The 13,337-nt window shown below is 48.9% G+C and overlaps 1 protein-coding gene across 6 annotated transcripts in view; it reads right to left on the bottom strand.

Moving 5' to 3' along the window:
* Kyat1 (kynurenine aminotransferase 1) overlaps positions 1-13,337 on the bottom strand; it is a 42,121-nt gene that overhangs the window by 1,527 nt on the left and 27,257 nt on the right. For 5 of the 6 annotated variants that reach the window (XM_052725312.1, XM_052725311.1, XM_052725307.1 and 2 more), the window contains 8 exons: positions 9,736-9,794; positions 4,560-4,707; positions 1,593-1,742; positions 1,426-1,512; positions 1,061-1,189; positions 577-697; positions 188-264; positions 6-95 (listed from right to left, as the gene is read on the bottom strand). In XM_052725312.1, the coding sequence (XP_052581272.1) occupies positions 6-95; positions 188-264; positions 577-697; positions 1,061-1,189; positions 1,426-1,512; positions 1,593-1,742; positions 4,560-4,707; positions 9,736-9,788 (855 nt within the window). In that variant the 5' untranslated portion in view covers positions 9,789-9,794. Of the gene's footprint in view, positions 1-5; positions 96-187; positions 265-576; positions 698-1,060; positions 1,190-1,425; positions 1,513-1,592; positions 1,743-4,559; positions 4,708-9,735; positions 9,795-10,256; positions 10,940-13,337 lie in introns of those variants that run through there. The other variant, XM_052725313.1, reaches the window with a different exon arrangement.

The raw sequence follows: 13,337 nt of genomic DNA, 5'->3' as shown, positions 1-13,337 counted from the left end.
CTCACCTGGCCCTGGGTGGGACAATGGAAAACAGAGTTCTGATGCACAGTCCGAAGGTGTTTCATGATGTTATCTGGACCCAAAACCCAGCCCACCTAGACCAGAACACAGTCAGTGAGGGCCTCGGGGCCAGAGGTGGCCTTTCTTAATCCTCCCACACCGTCACCTGCCAAGTGACCACACTTACCTTCCAGCCGGTGGCACTGAAGCTCTTGCCTGCGCTGCCAATGGTCAGGGTCCGTCCCCACATGCCAGGGAGGCTGGCTGCCCACGGCCAAGAAGAACAAATGCTGAAATGGGGAAGGTGGAGGGAGGGGACCCAGGGGCAAGCCTCTCAACTGAGGACTGGTACCCTCTAAGCTGCTGCCAGGACCCATTCCATTTCCTGCTCCTCACAGCCTCAGGAAGCAGATGCTACCGAACTCCTCAGACCTCAGGAGGGGAAGTCCCTGCCCATGGTCACACCAGTGCACAGTTCCACAGCCCTGGGTCCTGACCCCCAGGCCTAGGCTGCTCCCAGCTTGGGCTCAAGCCCTGCTCAAGTGTCCAGGGGAAGCTGCGGCAGGCCCAGCTCACCGATGCTGATGTGCTGGTGCCCATCGTAGACCAGCCACTGGTAGACCTCGTCAGAGATGCACAGGACATCATGCTGCTGGCACAGGTCGGCCACCAGCTCCAGCTCCGTCTTAGAGAACACCTGTGGGATCCAAGGTCACGGGTGTGCAGCTGGGACTGTCCCCAAGTGCAGAGCCTGCTCAGAGGTAGAGTACAAGACCATACCAGGTCCTAAGGCTTCTCTGGACCACCCCTTTGACCAGCTCTGCAATACTGACCCTGTGGGATTGGTCTGGATCCCACTGTACAGAGAGGTAAAGTCACTGTTCCAAAACCACCAGAAAGTGGTGAGGCATTCAGCCCATGCACCTAGCACCTCAGGGAGGGTTGGGTTTAAGGCATACAGCCCTCCCACTTCACACGAGGAAATAAAGCCTGAGGGAGCTTATGCTCACGATCAGAAGGGAAACAGCTTGCAGAAGTCTCTGAATGCACCCCCTGGTACCTTTCCCAGAGGGTTGTTGGGTGTGTTGAGGACCAGGGCCTTGGTACGAGGTGTGAACTTGCTGGCCAGTTCTGTGGGGTCCAGTTGCCAGTCATTGGTGGATTCCAATTGTCCCTTAGGAGCAGGGCTCTGCAAACGGAGGTGGGAAAGGCAACAGTATTTACTTTCCTGACAGCAACTCACGTCCACATGCATCTGCCTCCATCTCTCTCCTTTCTGCTCTGGACTCCACCTCCACACCTTCCCAGCCTTATCCCATGCCCTAGGATCTAGCCCAGGTCAGATCTTGGGTCCCTCAACCACCCATAACCATCCAGCATCCCTTACCAGCCTTGGCCAACCCATAACCACGCAGCATTCCTTACCGGCCTCAGGGACACAAACACAGGCCGACCTCCAGCCATCAGTGTCATGGGTTCATAACAATCAAAAGCAGGTTCTATGATGATGACCTGGTTCAAGGGTCAGATTAGCAGGGGTCAGCACTGCCCTGAGCTAGCTCATCCCACCCCATTCAAGTTTCACCTCTCACCTCATCTCCTTCGTCCACCAGGGCCTGGAAGGCTGTGAACAAGGCCCCATAGGCACCCACTGTCACCAGCACATTCTTGAGTGGGTCCAACTCCTGTCCCAGCAGCTTGCCAAAGAAACTTGCCAGGATCTTTGTCAGTGGTGGGTAACCCTGCCAGGACAGCAGGGTCAGGCACCCAGGATCAGCCTAGTCTCCTTCAGCTCAGCTGCACCCAGGTTATCAAGAACTTTCTAGCAAAGTCAGCTTTCTTGGGCTAAATTGTTATATCTCCTCCAGCAGCCTTGGTCATGGAGTCTGACCCAGAGCTGGGATGTGGGGAGAACCTGACATTGTTTTTTTCTTCATCTGTAGTACAGTGGAACCATGGGGTAGCAGAAACCTCACACTTCTCTGTGTGTTTAAAAGGTACATTTGTGCTAACCTGACCCACACCCCTAGCAGCCCTGGAGCCTCAGATTATTTATTTGGATGCATTACAAAATAGAATCCCTGAGAAACAAAGGTTATAGAACATGAGGTTCAGGAATAACATTTTTTCCTTTAAAAAAATTGCTAGGTGCCGGGCATGGTGGCACACACCTTTAATCCCAGCACTCAGGAGGCAGAGCCAGGTGGATCTCTGTAAGTTTGAGGCCAGCCTGGTCTACAGAGTGAGTTCCAGGAAAAGCTCTAAAGCTACACAGAGAAACCCTGTCTCAAAAAAAAAAAATCTTAAAAAAAAAAGAAATGGCCAGGCAATGGTGGCGCATGCTTTAATCCCAACCCTTGAGAAGCAGAGGCAGACTGTTCTCTGTGAGTTTGAGGCCAGCCTGATTTACAAAGCAAGTTCCAGGACAGCCAAGGCTGTTAACAGGAGAAACCCTGTCCCAAACAAAACAAAAAATTTGCCAGGTGGTAGTGGTGGCACACGCCTTTAATCCCAGCACTCGGGAGGTAGAGCTAGGCAGATCTTCGTGAGTTTGAGGCCAGCCTGGTCTATACAGTGAGTTCCAGGGCAGCAAGGACTACACAAAGAGACGCTGCCTCAAAGAAAAATTATTGTGTGTGTGTGTGCCCATGTGTATCATAGGAGGTCAGTGGACATATGGAGGTCAGAGGACATTTAATTGGCTCTCTCCTTCTTATCCTTTTTATATTATTTTATTCTCTCTTTAAGATTTTATCTTATTATTTATAAACTATTTTTTCTATGATTGTCTATACCCATTTTCTTTTCTTTTTTAAGCTTATGCACATTTTTAAACACACTGTAACCTGTTTTGAGTTTTTTTCTATCTGGATCTGTCTTTACCAAGCCAGATGTTGGGTGCAATGTTTTCTTTGGGCTTTCTTTGCCAGCTTACAATCACAATTAATGACATGGAGACTTATTATTAATTATAAAAGCTCGGCCTTAGCTTAGGCTTGTTCCTAACTAGTTCTTATAACTTGAATTAACCCACATTTTTAATCTACATTCTTCCACATACTCATTACCTCATCTCCATTTTGCCCATCCTGCTTCCCCTGGATCTGGCTGGCAACTCCTCCTTTCTCTCACCCAGAGCTCTCTTTCCCTAGAAGTCCCACCTGACCCTTTCCTGCTAGCTAATGGCCATTCAGCTCTTTATTAAACCAGTCACAATGACTCAGTGGTTAAGAGCATATCTTGCTCTTTCAGAGGACCTGGGTTCAATTCCCAGCACCCATATAAAGCAGCTCACAACCACCTGTAACTCCAGTTCCAGGGTTTTTTTCTACCACCCCTGACCTTCCAGAGCACCTGCATTCATGTGCATATACCCACATACAGATACACACATAATTAAAAATAACAAAAATAGCACCGGGCGGTGGTGGCACACACCTTTAATCCCAGCACGCGGGAGACAGAGGCAGGCTGAGGCAGACGGATCTCTGTGAGTTCGAGGCCAGTCTGGGCTACAGAGTGAGTTCTAGGAAAGGCACAAAGCTATACAGAGAAACCCTGTCTCAAAAAAACAAAAAACAACAAAACAAAAAAAACCCAAAAAACAAAAAACAGGCAGTGGTGGTGGCCCACACCTTTAATCCCAGAACTTGGGAGACAGAAGCAGGCAGATTTCTGTGAGTCAGAGGCAGTCTGTTGCAGAATATTTGTTTAACTATGCAAATATGTGTTGCATTTGTTTAATTATGTGAAGATGTGTTGCTGTTTTACCTTGCCTGCCTAAGGCACCTGATTGGTCTACTAAAAAGCTGAATGGCCAATAGTGAGAGAGGAGGCATAGGTGGGACTTCCTGGCAGGGAGATTAAACAGGAGGAGGAATTTAGGCTCAAGGAAGAAAGAGAGACATCGGGGGCCAGCCAGCCAGAAACAGAGGAAGCAGGAAGAGTCGGACAGACAGAATGAAAGAAAGGTAAAAAGCCCTGGGACAGAAAAAGTAAAGTTAAAAGAGCTAATGGGAGAAGCCTAAGCTAAGGCCCAGAATTCATGATTAATAATTCTCCATGTCTTTATTTGGGAACTGGTTGGTGGCCCAAAGAAAAATACAACTATATCAGCCTGGTCTACAGAGTGCGTCCAGGACAGCCAGGGCTACACAGAGAAACCCTGTCTCGAAACTCCCTCCCCCCCTCAAAAGGCTAATTCTAGTCCAATGTTGGCAATTATATATTGTGTGGCCCTTACAGAGCAGCTGGGAGTTAGTCTAATGCAATCAACAGCCTCTCTCTCAGGGGTTGGCTGAGGTATCATCTCCTCCTAGAAGCTTCCCCTCCCACTACCATGATCCACTTCCTCCTTCCTCCCAGGCTGGACCAGATGTTTTGACCATGAAGGGTTCCCGATCTGCCTTCTGCACTGGGACCTGAGGTACAGGACACAGGAGACTCTCAGTAATGGAGAATGCTGAACTCAACCTACTGGGTTGCACCCCATGAGCCTTGTCACCTATGTGGTGTTGGTGCCTGTCCTTCAGGACCTTCAGGAGATGCGGGAGACTCACAAATGCCATGGTGTACTGGTTCAGCATGAAGTCCCCACTGACGGCCTGCTGAAAAGCTTGCACAGCGAAGTCCGGAGGTGGGAAGTCGGGGAAGCCCTGACCCAAGTTCACGACATCATACTCTTTGGCCAGTCTGACAAACTCCACCCTGGCAACAAAGAGAGAGTGAGCCCCGGGCCGCCGCCCAGGAGTGTTTCTGCCTGTCTGCAGGGCAGGGTGGACATGCATGAGACCACGCTAGAAAGACAGGTAACATATCTCTCCCCCCACCTGGGTGGGCCCCATATTTTAAGGTGGTCAGGCCCTGTACCAATTATATGGCTCAACCCAGGAGACTTCCAATTTTGGCCATGCCATGGTAAGAAACATTTACATCCAAAACCATGTGACTGGCAAGTAGGAGACTCCTGCTACAGCCTCTCCATCTTACCCTCTCACTCTGTCTTTCCTTCCCCACTGTGCTGGACAGCAAGCTAGGCAAAGCTCCACCCCTGAGCCACACCCTCGATGCCATGCTGCCTTATACTTTAGAGGCACCTATTGAATGGGATGTGGTGATGTATTACTCAGAGGCCAAAAAAGGGATTTCCTAACCTGTAGTGTATCTGTCCCCGGCAATGTGAAACACTTGGCTCACATCACCTCCTGGTGGCCTGTGTGACTCACTGTGCTCTGGGTCACTCCGAGGACACAGAGCTGAGTGCCAGGCAGTGCCAACCTGCTCCTTTGTATCTTGGCAATGGCCTTCATAATAAGCCGGTGAGGTCAGTAGAGCACATTCGCACATTCTCTGAGACCTTGCACTGTTCTGCTGAATTAAATGACCCTAGGAGGCTGTCAAGGGGATCAGGAAGTGTGTGTGTGTGTGTGTGTGTGTGTGTGTGTGTGTGTGTGTAGAGGTGTACATGTGAAGGTCAGAGGACAAACTTGGGTGTCACCTCTCCAGCCCCTTCCACCTTTTTGTTTGCGGCAAGGCATCTCATTGGTCTGGAATTCTACCATGTGAACTAGAGAGCTTCCAGGGATCCACCTGTGTTGTGGAATATTATTTTAACTAGACAAAGGTGTGTTACATTTGTTTATGCTGCAAAATATTACTTTAACTGTGTAAAGGTGTGTTACATTTGTTTGTGCTGCATTTGTTTAATTACGTAAAGATGTGTTGCTGTTTCGCCTTGCCTGTCTAAGGCCCCTGATTGATCTAATAAAAAGCTGAACGGCCAATAGCTAGGCAGGAGAGGGATAGGCGGGGCTGCTGAGCAGAGAGAATGAATAGAAGAAAAGAGGAAGCGAAGAGAAGAACAAGAAGAGGAGAGAAGAAGGGACATGCCCGGGACTAAAGCCAGGCAGCCGCTAGGCAGCCAGTCATGGAGAAGTAAGATATACAGAAGAAGGGTAACGAGCCCCGAGGCAAAAGGTAGATAAACAGGTTAAGTTAAAAGAGCTAGCCAGAAATGTGTCTAAGTTAGGCCAAGCATTCAAAACTAATAAGTCTGTCATGGTTTGAGAGCTGGTTGGTGGCCCAAAAGAAAAAGACTGATACACACCTGTCTCTGCTTCCCCAGTGCCAGGATTACAGATGTGCCACAACTCAGGCCCTCATGCTGGAGAGGTCGTCACTCTCCTGAATAGGCCATCTTACCAGCCCCTAAACTAACAGCCAAATAGTCACAAGCACAGACTACAATGTGTGTCTGGGATTGGATCTGTAGTGGACAGTACTGTGTGTGAACCCAGGTGTGGACCATGGCAGGACCATGGACAGAACACATCAGCTGTACTTGGTAAGGGGATCTAACTGTGTCTGTTGGAGAATCAGCTATATCACTGCTTGGTGTGTGGCCCCCAGAGTTTGGGGGAGATTCAGCTATATCACTGCTTGGTGTGTGGCCCCCAGAGTTTGGGGGAGATTCAGCTATATCACTGCTTGGTGTGTGGCCCCCAGAGTGTCTCTGTGACTGTCTTTTCTTGCGGTCTTGCAGGGCAGGACTTCATTTAACTACAGCTGAGCTGTGGTGCCTGCCCAGCCACTTAAAAGACACACGGTCTAGTATGACCCTGAAGGACAGCAAGGCTTGGGAGGACCCCCAGGCTTGGCTCCCCGGTTCCCAGCCACAGGGCATCTAAGAAACTGTAAAATACAAACGCTGCCCGTAAAGGAAGTCTAAAGGAAAGGTGGTCCCCACTTCTTCTAAAACCAAAATCCAAAACATTTTTCCCCTTGAGATGGCATCTATCTCTGCAGCCCATGCTAGCCTAGAACTCACTATGAAGCCTAGGTTGGCACCAAATTCACCATCCTCCTGCCTCTGCCTCTTGAGTGCTGGGATTACAGGCATATGCCACCATATCTGACCAATTATTTATTTAAATGTTTTTAATCTTTTAAAATATTTATGTGTATTCAATATTTAAATTTATGTGAATTTTTAAAAAATAAATAATATTTAATTTATGTGAACACAAGCACATGGGTGCCAGGAGTCCAGAAGAGGGTGTCAGATGTCCTGGAGTTGGCGTCGTAGGCAGCGGTGAGCCACCCAATGTGGTTGCTGGGAACCACACTCCTTTACGAGAGCGCTAAGTGCTCTTAACCACGGAGCCACTTCTCTGGCCCCTTGTTTGGTTTTGAAAAAGAGTTCCACTGTGTAATCAAGGCTGATCTGAAACCCTCATGGTAGATTCCAAACTCATGGAGATCCACATGCCTCTGCCTCTGGACTGCTGGGTACAGTCATGAGCTACCGTATGTGCCTTTGTCTTTTGAGCTTTGGGTGTTGACTTGCACCCTGGCTGACCTGGAACTCTGTAGCCTAGGCTGACCTCAAGTTTGTGGTGATTCACTTGCCTCTGCCTCCAGAGCATGAGGGTTACAGCACGTGCCTCCATACCCAGCATTTCCCCCCAAAATCAAGGTTCCATTGTTGCTCAGGGACCTGGAACTCCTCGGTTCAGGTGACCCCAGAGCCTCTCCAGTAGCTGGGAGGGTCAAGTGTGTGCTTCTGCACTATGATGGTTATTCTTGGTTGTCAACTTGACTACATCTGGAATTAACCAAAACCCAAGTGGCTGGGCACACCTGTGAGGGGTTTTTCCTTAATTACATCATTTGAATTGGGAAGACCCACTTTTAATCTAGATCTTTTGAGGCTGGAAGAGCCACCCTTAATCTGGGCCACACCTTCTGCTGGCCGCCTGTGAAAGGACGTGGAGGGGAGCTTTTGCTCCTTGCCTGCTTGTTCTTGCTCCACTGGTGAGTCCTTTCCCTCACTGCATTACAGCCTACCTCTCTGGGATTTGGCGTGACTGAAGACATCCAGCCTTATGAACTCAAAGACTACTGGGTTCTTAGACTTTCAGTTGGTAGACAGCATTGTTGGTTAGCTGAACCACAGCCTGTAAGCCATTCTAATAAATTCCGTGTGTGTGTGTGTGTGTGTGTGTGTGTGTGTGTGTGTGTGTGTGTGTGTGTGTAGAGAGCTCTCTGACACACCTCTGTAACTTTTTCAAGTATACAGATCTGTCGATGCACCTGGCTTAATGTACAGAAATGGCGAAGGGAAAAATGATTAACTCCTTTGAACACACTTCCCGCTATATTTACTGTAACACTAATAACAATGTACACAGACAATCCTTCCATCTCCCAAGTGTTAGAGCACTAAGCATGGAGCCCTGGGTCCCAGCCCTAGCACTGAGGGGGAAATACTGGCTTGCATCATACTTTCTTCTTTTTTTCTGTCATCATGTGTATGTGTGTGGTATGCATATGTGTACATGCATGTCTGCACATGTGGGCACATGTGTGTGAATACATGTGTGTGTGAGGTGGAGGAGTAAGATTGAAGTTGAGCATCATTCTCCATTGTTCTTCCAAAATGAGACAGGGCCTCTCAGTAAACCTAGAGCTTGCCCATATGGCTAGTCTTGCTAGCCAGTTTGCTCTGGGGATCCCTTGTCTCTGTCTTTCCAGGCAGGAATTACAGACAGGGAGCCATGTTTACCAGGCTTTTACATGGGTTCTGGGGATCTGAACCCTGGTCCTCACACTTGTATGGCAAGCACCTAACCACTGAGCCATCTCCCCAGCCTCTGTATCTTTCTTTCTTAGCTTATCTCATTTCAAAGCACCTATGAAATAAAATGAAGGCCGACCCTTAGTGTTTGCAGAGAAATGGGTTTCAGACGCCCTCCATCCAGGATATCCAAACTGGCCCAATATCATAGCATTTGTGTGTGATCTGAGCCCTCTCCCCACATCCTTTTCTCTTTCCCCCTTGCTGGGCATGAAACCCAGAGCCTTGAACACGCTATGCAGGCACTGGTGCATTGAGGTACATCCCAGACCTTCCCACACACCTCATCTCCAGATGACCAATTTCCAGTCACTGTGTGTGTCATGGAAACAGCTGCTACACTGTATCGCTCAGTGACTGAGGACAAGAACTGTCTTTATATGTAAAGGCATTCTTCCTTTTCTCTCTGTGTGTACAGCATGTGTGTGTTTTTGGTTTACTTACCCATGAACATGCATATAGAACCCAGAGGAGCTGGGCAAGTGTCTTGATCTATGCCTCTCTCCTTATTCCCTTGAGATAAGACCTCTCACTGAACCTGGAGTTAGGGTGCTGAAGAGCAAGTGCCAGCAATCCTCCTGTCTCTGTTCTAGCGGCACTAGGGTTACAAACAGGCATGGCTGTGCCCAGCTTTGTGAAAATGTGAGTGCTAGGATCTAAATCCAGGCACTCTAGCATAGGCCACAGACACTTACGCCTGCTGAACCATCTCTCTAGTCACATGGAAGCATTTTTTGAAAAATGCTTTTGGTCTCCAATTGGTTGAATCCCCAGATGTGTGGAAGCCATAGGTATGGAGCAGAGGATCAGTTACCACCTGTGGGAGCCATGGCCTGCTGCCTGATTTGAGGCTGTTGCTAGTCCACAAGGTCCTTCAGGGAGGTAAAATCATCTCCATTTTGAACCAATGCGTCTCCCGCTCAGCACCACAGCCAAGCAGGGGGATGCTGAGACCTATGGCTGGTCTGCTACCTTGGGTCTTGCCTCTCCTGTGCTGTGGCTGTCACTACCCATCCTGGCTACACTGAGTTACTACAAATCCGGGATGGTAAGCCCATGGGAGAAGGGACACCCGGACACCTCCCAACCCGTCAGCTCACCAGGGGTTGTGATCAATCCCATTCAGCCTTCGAGCCGGCAGCTGTTTGGCCATGGTGAGCTGGGTACAGAGAAGGGAAGTCCAATGTGAGAATCGTGTGGAGTGTGAGCAACCCCACCGTGGCTTTATGGTCACAACCCCGCCCTCCGCTCTCCTGGCATGGGTGGAGACCCAGGCTCAGGTAGCCAGATTGGCTGGAACCTGCTCTCCCAGACTACTCTTGCTGACTTCCGGCCGGGCTCTATCACCCTTTCATCTTCTCCCACACACTGACAGGGGGCTGTGAGGGTGGAGTGCACCAGTGCTGACTCTGTGTGTCCTGAGATACAGCCCTGACAGCCAGGTTACAGGTGATTCCAGAGGGCTGAGGAAGAGGAACGTGAGGAGGGGAGAAAGGTGGTACCAGGAGTAATGGTCACTTGCGTTGGCAAAGGGCATCCTAGTATACATACACTTAGGATGACCTGGCTGGTTCCTAGCGCAGACGAGAGCTTGGAGTGGGCATGTGGGTAGTGTACTCACGGTCACACAGCAAACTGACTGAGACTCAGGGCTGCTGACTCCAGGCTAACTGTGGACTCTGGTGAGAGGGTTGCTCACTTAGGCCCAGGAGGGAGCCATGCTAGGTGACTCCCACGCTTGGAGGCCACCTGCTGTGGCTAGTCGGAAATCATGCTTGTGGGTCGAGATCTGCTAAGTTCCCATAGCAACCACCAGAGGTGGTAAGCTCATCTGCACACAGCACATGAAGACATGAGGCACACAGAGGCTCAGAGGAGAAGCTACTGCGGATCCTGTCACAGTGGTTGTGGCAATAATCTTGGCACCAGGCCCTGCCCTGGAGAAGCCTTAGGTCACGTGTGGTGTGTAAGACTTCTCGGCAGCCTGACTGGCATGGGAACAAGTTGGGGCCTGGCACACAGCATCTTTGCCAGCCCTTTGCCCTGCCCCTCCACTGACTCCTGGAGGGCGTCACTGGGCTAGCACCCAGTGTCGACCACCAAGCTTACAAGAGGATGGCCCTGAGGAGACCACCTCAGTATAATCAAAATGTCAGGGGCGATTTTCTTTGGTATGTTGGTTAGCAGATAATTGAATTTGAATTTTTCTTCTTTACAATTATTTTTCAGTTTGTTTATTTTTGTTTTTTTGAGACAAAGTCTCACTATGTAGCCCAGGCTACCCTAGAACTCTTAATGTAGACAGGGCTAGCTTTGAACTCAGAGGCCCACCTGCTTCTGCCTCCCATTTTTTTTTATTTTTTATTTTTTGTTTTGTTTTTCAAGACAGGGTTTCTCTGTGCAGCCCTGGCTGTCCTAGAACTCACTCTGTAGACCAGGCTGACCTCGAACTCACAGAGATCTGCCTGCCTCTGCCTCTGAGTGCTGGGTTTAAAGGCGTATGCATCACAGCCTGGCATATTTTTCAAATTTTATAAAACAAATTTTCTTTTCTTTTTTTTTTTCTTTCTTTTTTTTTTTTTTTTTTAGACAGAATTCTTACTCTATAGTCCAGGCTGGCTCTTGTGGTAATTCTCCTGCCTCAGTCTCCCAAATCCTGGGATTACAGGTATGAGCCATCAAGCTTGGCTAAATATTTTATTTTTCATAATGCTATTGTGTTTTGAGACAGGGTCTTTCTTTGTAGTTCTGGCTGGCCTGGAATTTGGAATGAAGTACATGCTGGCCTTGAACTCACAGCAATCCTCCAGCCTCACCTCCCAAGTGCTGGAATTATAGATGTGAATCACTATGTCCAGCTAAATAGCTTATTTTTATGATTGAAAAATGTTGGAGACAATCATAATCTAGAAGAATGTTAGTGATACAATATACCAATATCAATAAAACAGTCTGCAAAACAGGGTGTACTAAGTATTACAGTATTTTTTAAATACCTGAGGGCAGGGGCTGGAGCCCAGGGGATAGGGTGCTTGCCCACCCCCACAGGAAGCCCTGGATTTGTTCTCCAACACTTCACAACCAGGCATGGTGACTTGGACCTGTCATCCCAGCACATAAGAGGTGGAAGTAGGGGATCAGAAGGTCACTCATAGCAACATAGTGAGTTTGAGGCTAGCCTGTGCCACATGACACCATGTCTTTAAAAAAATAATAAATAACAGGACAGCACCAAAACTACACAGAGAAACCCTGTCTCGAAAAACAAACAAACAAATAAATAAATAAATAAATAAAAATCCCCTAATATGCATGTATCTGTGCAGGCATGTTCAGTTCTATGATCACACATGCGTAGGAAGGGAGCTGTAGGAAAGGAGTCACCGAGGTGCTCACAGAGCCTCTTTCCCATGGGGGCTGTGACTCTGCCTCCAGCTCGCTCTCTTTGCTTTTCTACTTCCCAGTTTATGTTTGGTTTTCTGATTTGTACAGAGATCACTTTATTTGATTGATTGGGTTTTAGAGTTTTTTGTTTTGTTTGGTTTTGTTTTTGAGACAGAGTTTCTCTGTGTAGCCCTGGCTGTCCTGGAACTCGATTTGGAGACCAGGCTGGTCTGGAACTCACAGAGATCCACCTGCCTCTGCCTCCCAAGTGCTGGGATTAAAGGTGTGCACCACCACACCTGGCTTAGTATTTTTTAAATCATAGTTTATTCACTTTGTGGGGGGTACACATGCCTGTCACAGCAGGTGTGTGGAAGGCAGAGGACAACTTGCAGGAATCTTCTCAGTTCCTACTGTGTGAACCCCAGGCACCAAACTCAAGTCATCAGGACTGGTGGCAGGTACCTGCAGCTGATGAGCCACCTCTCAGGCCTTGACTTTCACTTCTGGCTCTTTTTTGGTTTTTGACTGATTCTAACAATTGCATACTTCACACCATATCTTTTCTGAATTTGAGCCTGTCCATAACTCACAGCTCCAGCTTATCATCATTTCCCAAATTCATCCCTCTAGCAGCAGAACCTCTCCCTGTTGACAACGGCATGAAGCCAAGTGTGTGGACTGACCATTGGACTGGGGGTGGAGGGGGGGGGGGGGGATATGAATGAATGAGATGACTGAATGAAGGTGGCCTGCCAGTGGGACTGTTGAGGGGCAGGCTAGCATGAGGGAAGGGAGGTTGTGGTGGAGGTGTGGAAGGTGCAGGGCACAAGGGCACAAACTTATAGATGAACAGAAATGAGTGGAGTCAAATGGGTTTGAGAAGGAGAGAGATAATCGGAACTCCACAAACTTGGAGGACTCAAGAGGATGCCCTTGCAAATGGCAGTCAGTACTTGGATAAATCAGAGAATGGTGGTGTTCTTGAGCTGTGCATAACACAATCAGCCAACCAAGATGTACTGTGCAGCCACTGTGTACTATCAGCTGGGCTGGGACCATGGGTGGGCGGGCTGCAGCCGACAAACCGAGTATCCATGCAGGGCTGAGTTCCAGATAAGAGAAGCAGGCCCAAGGGAGGTGACAGCACAGCTTGCCTGGGAAGGCTTCTGGAAGAGCAGGCTCATGCATAGCTTTAGAGGCAGGACCCAGCCAGATCCCAGGGACCCCAGGGCCATGCATGTGGTAGAGGACCATGCATGTGGTAGAGAGGGCCATGCATGTGGTAGAGAGGGCCATGCATGTGGTAGAGGGCCAT

Source organism: Peromyscus californicus, unplaced genomic scaffold (genome assembly GCF_007827085.1).
Source record: "Peromyscus californicus insignis strain IS unplaced genomic scaffold, ASM782708v3 Scaffold_7__1_contigs__length_154581171, whole genome shotgun sequence".
Taxonomy (NCBI): domain Eukaryota; kingdom Metazoa; phylum Chordata; class Mammalia; order Rodentia; family Cricetidae; genus Peromyscus; species Peromyscus californicus.
This window is presented reverse-complemented; position numbering and strand designations above follow the sequence as displayed.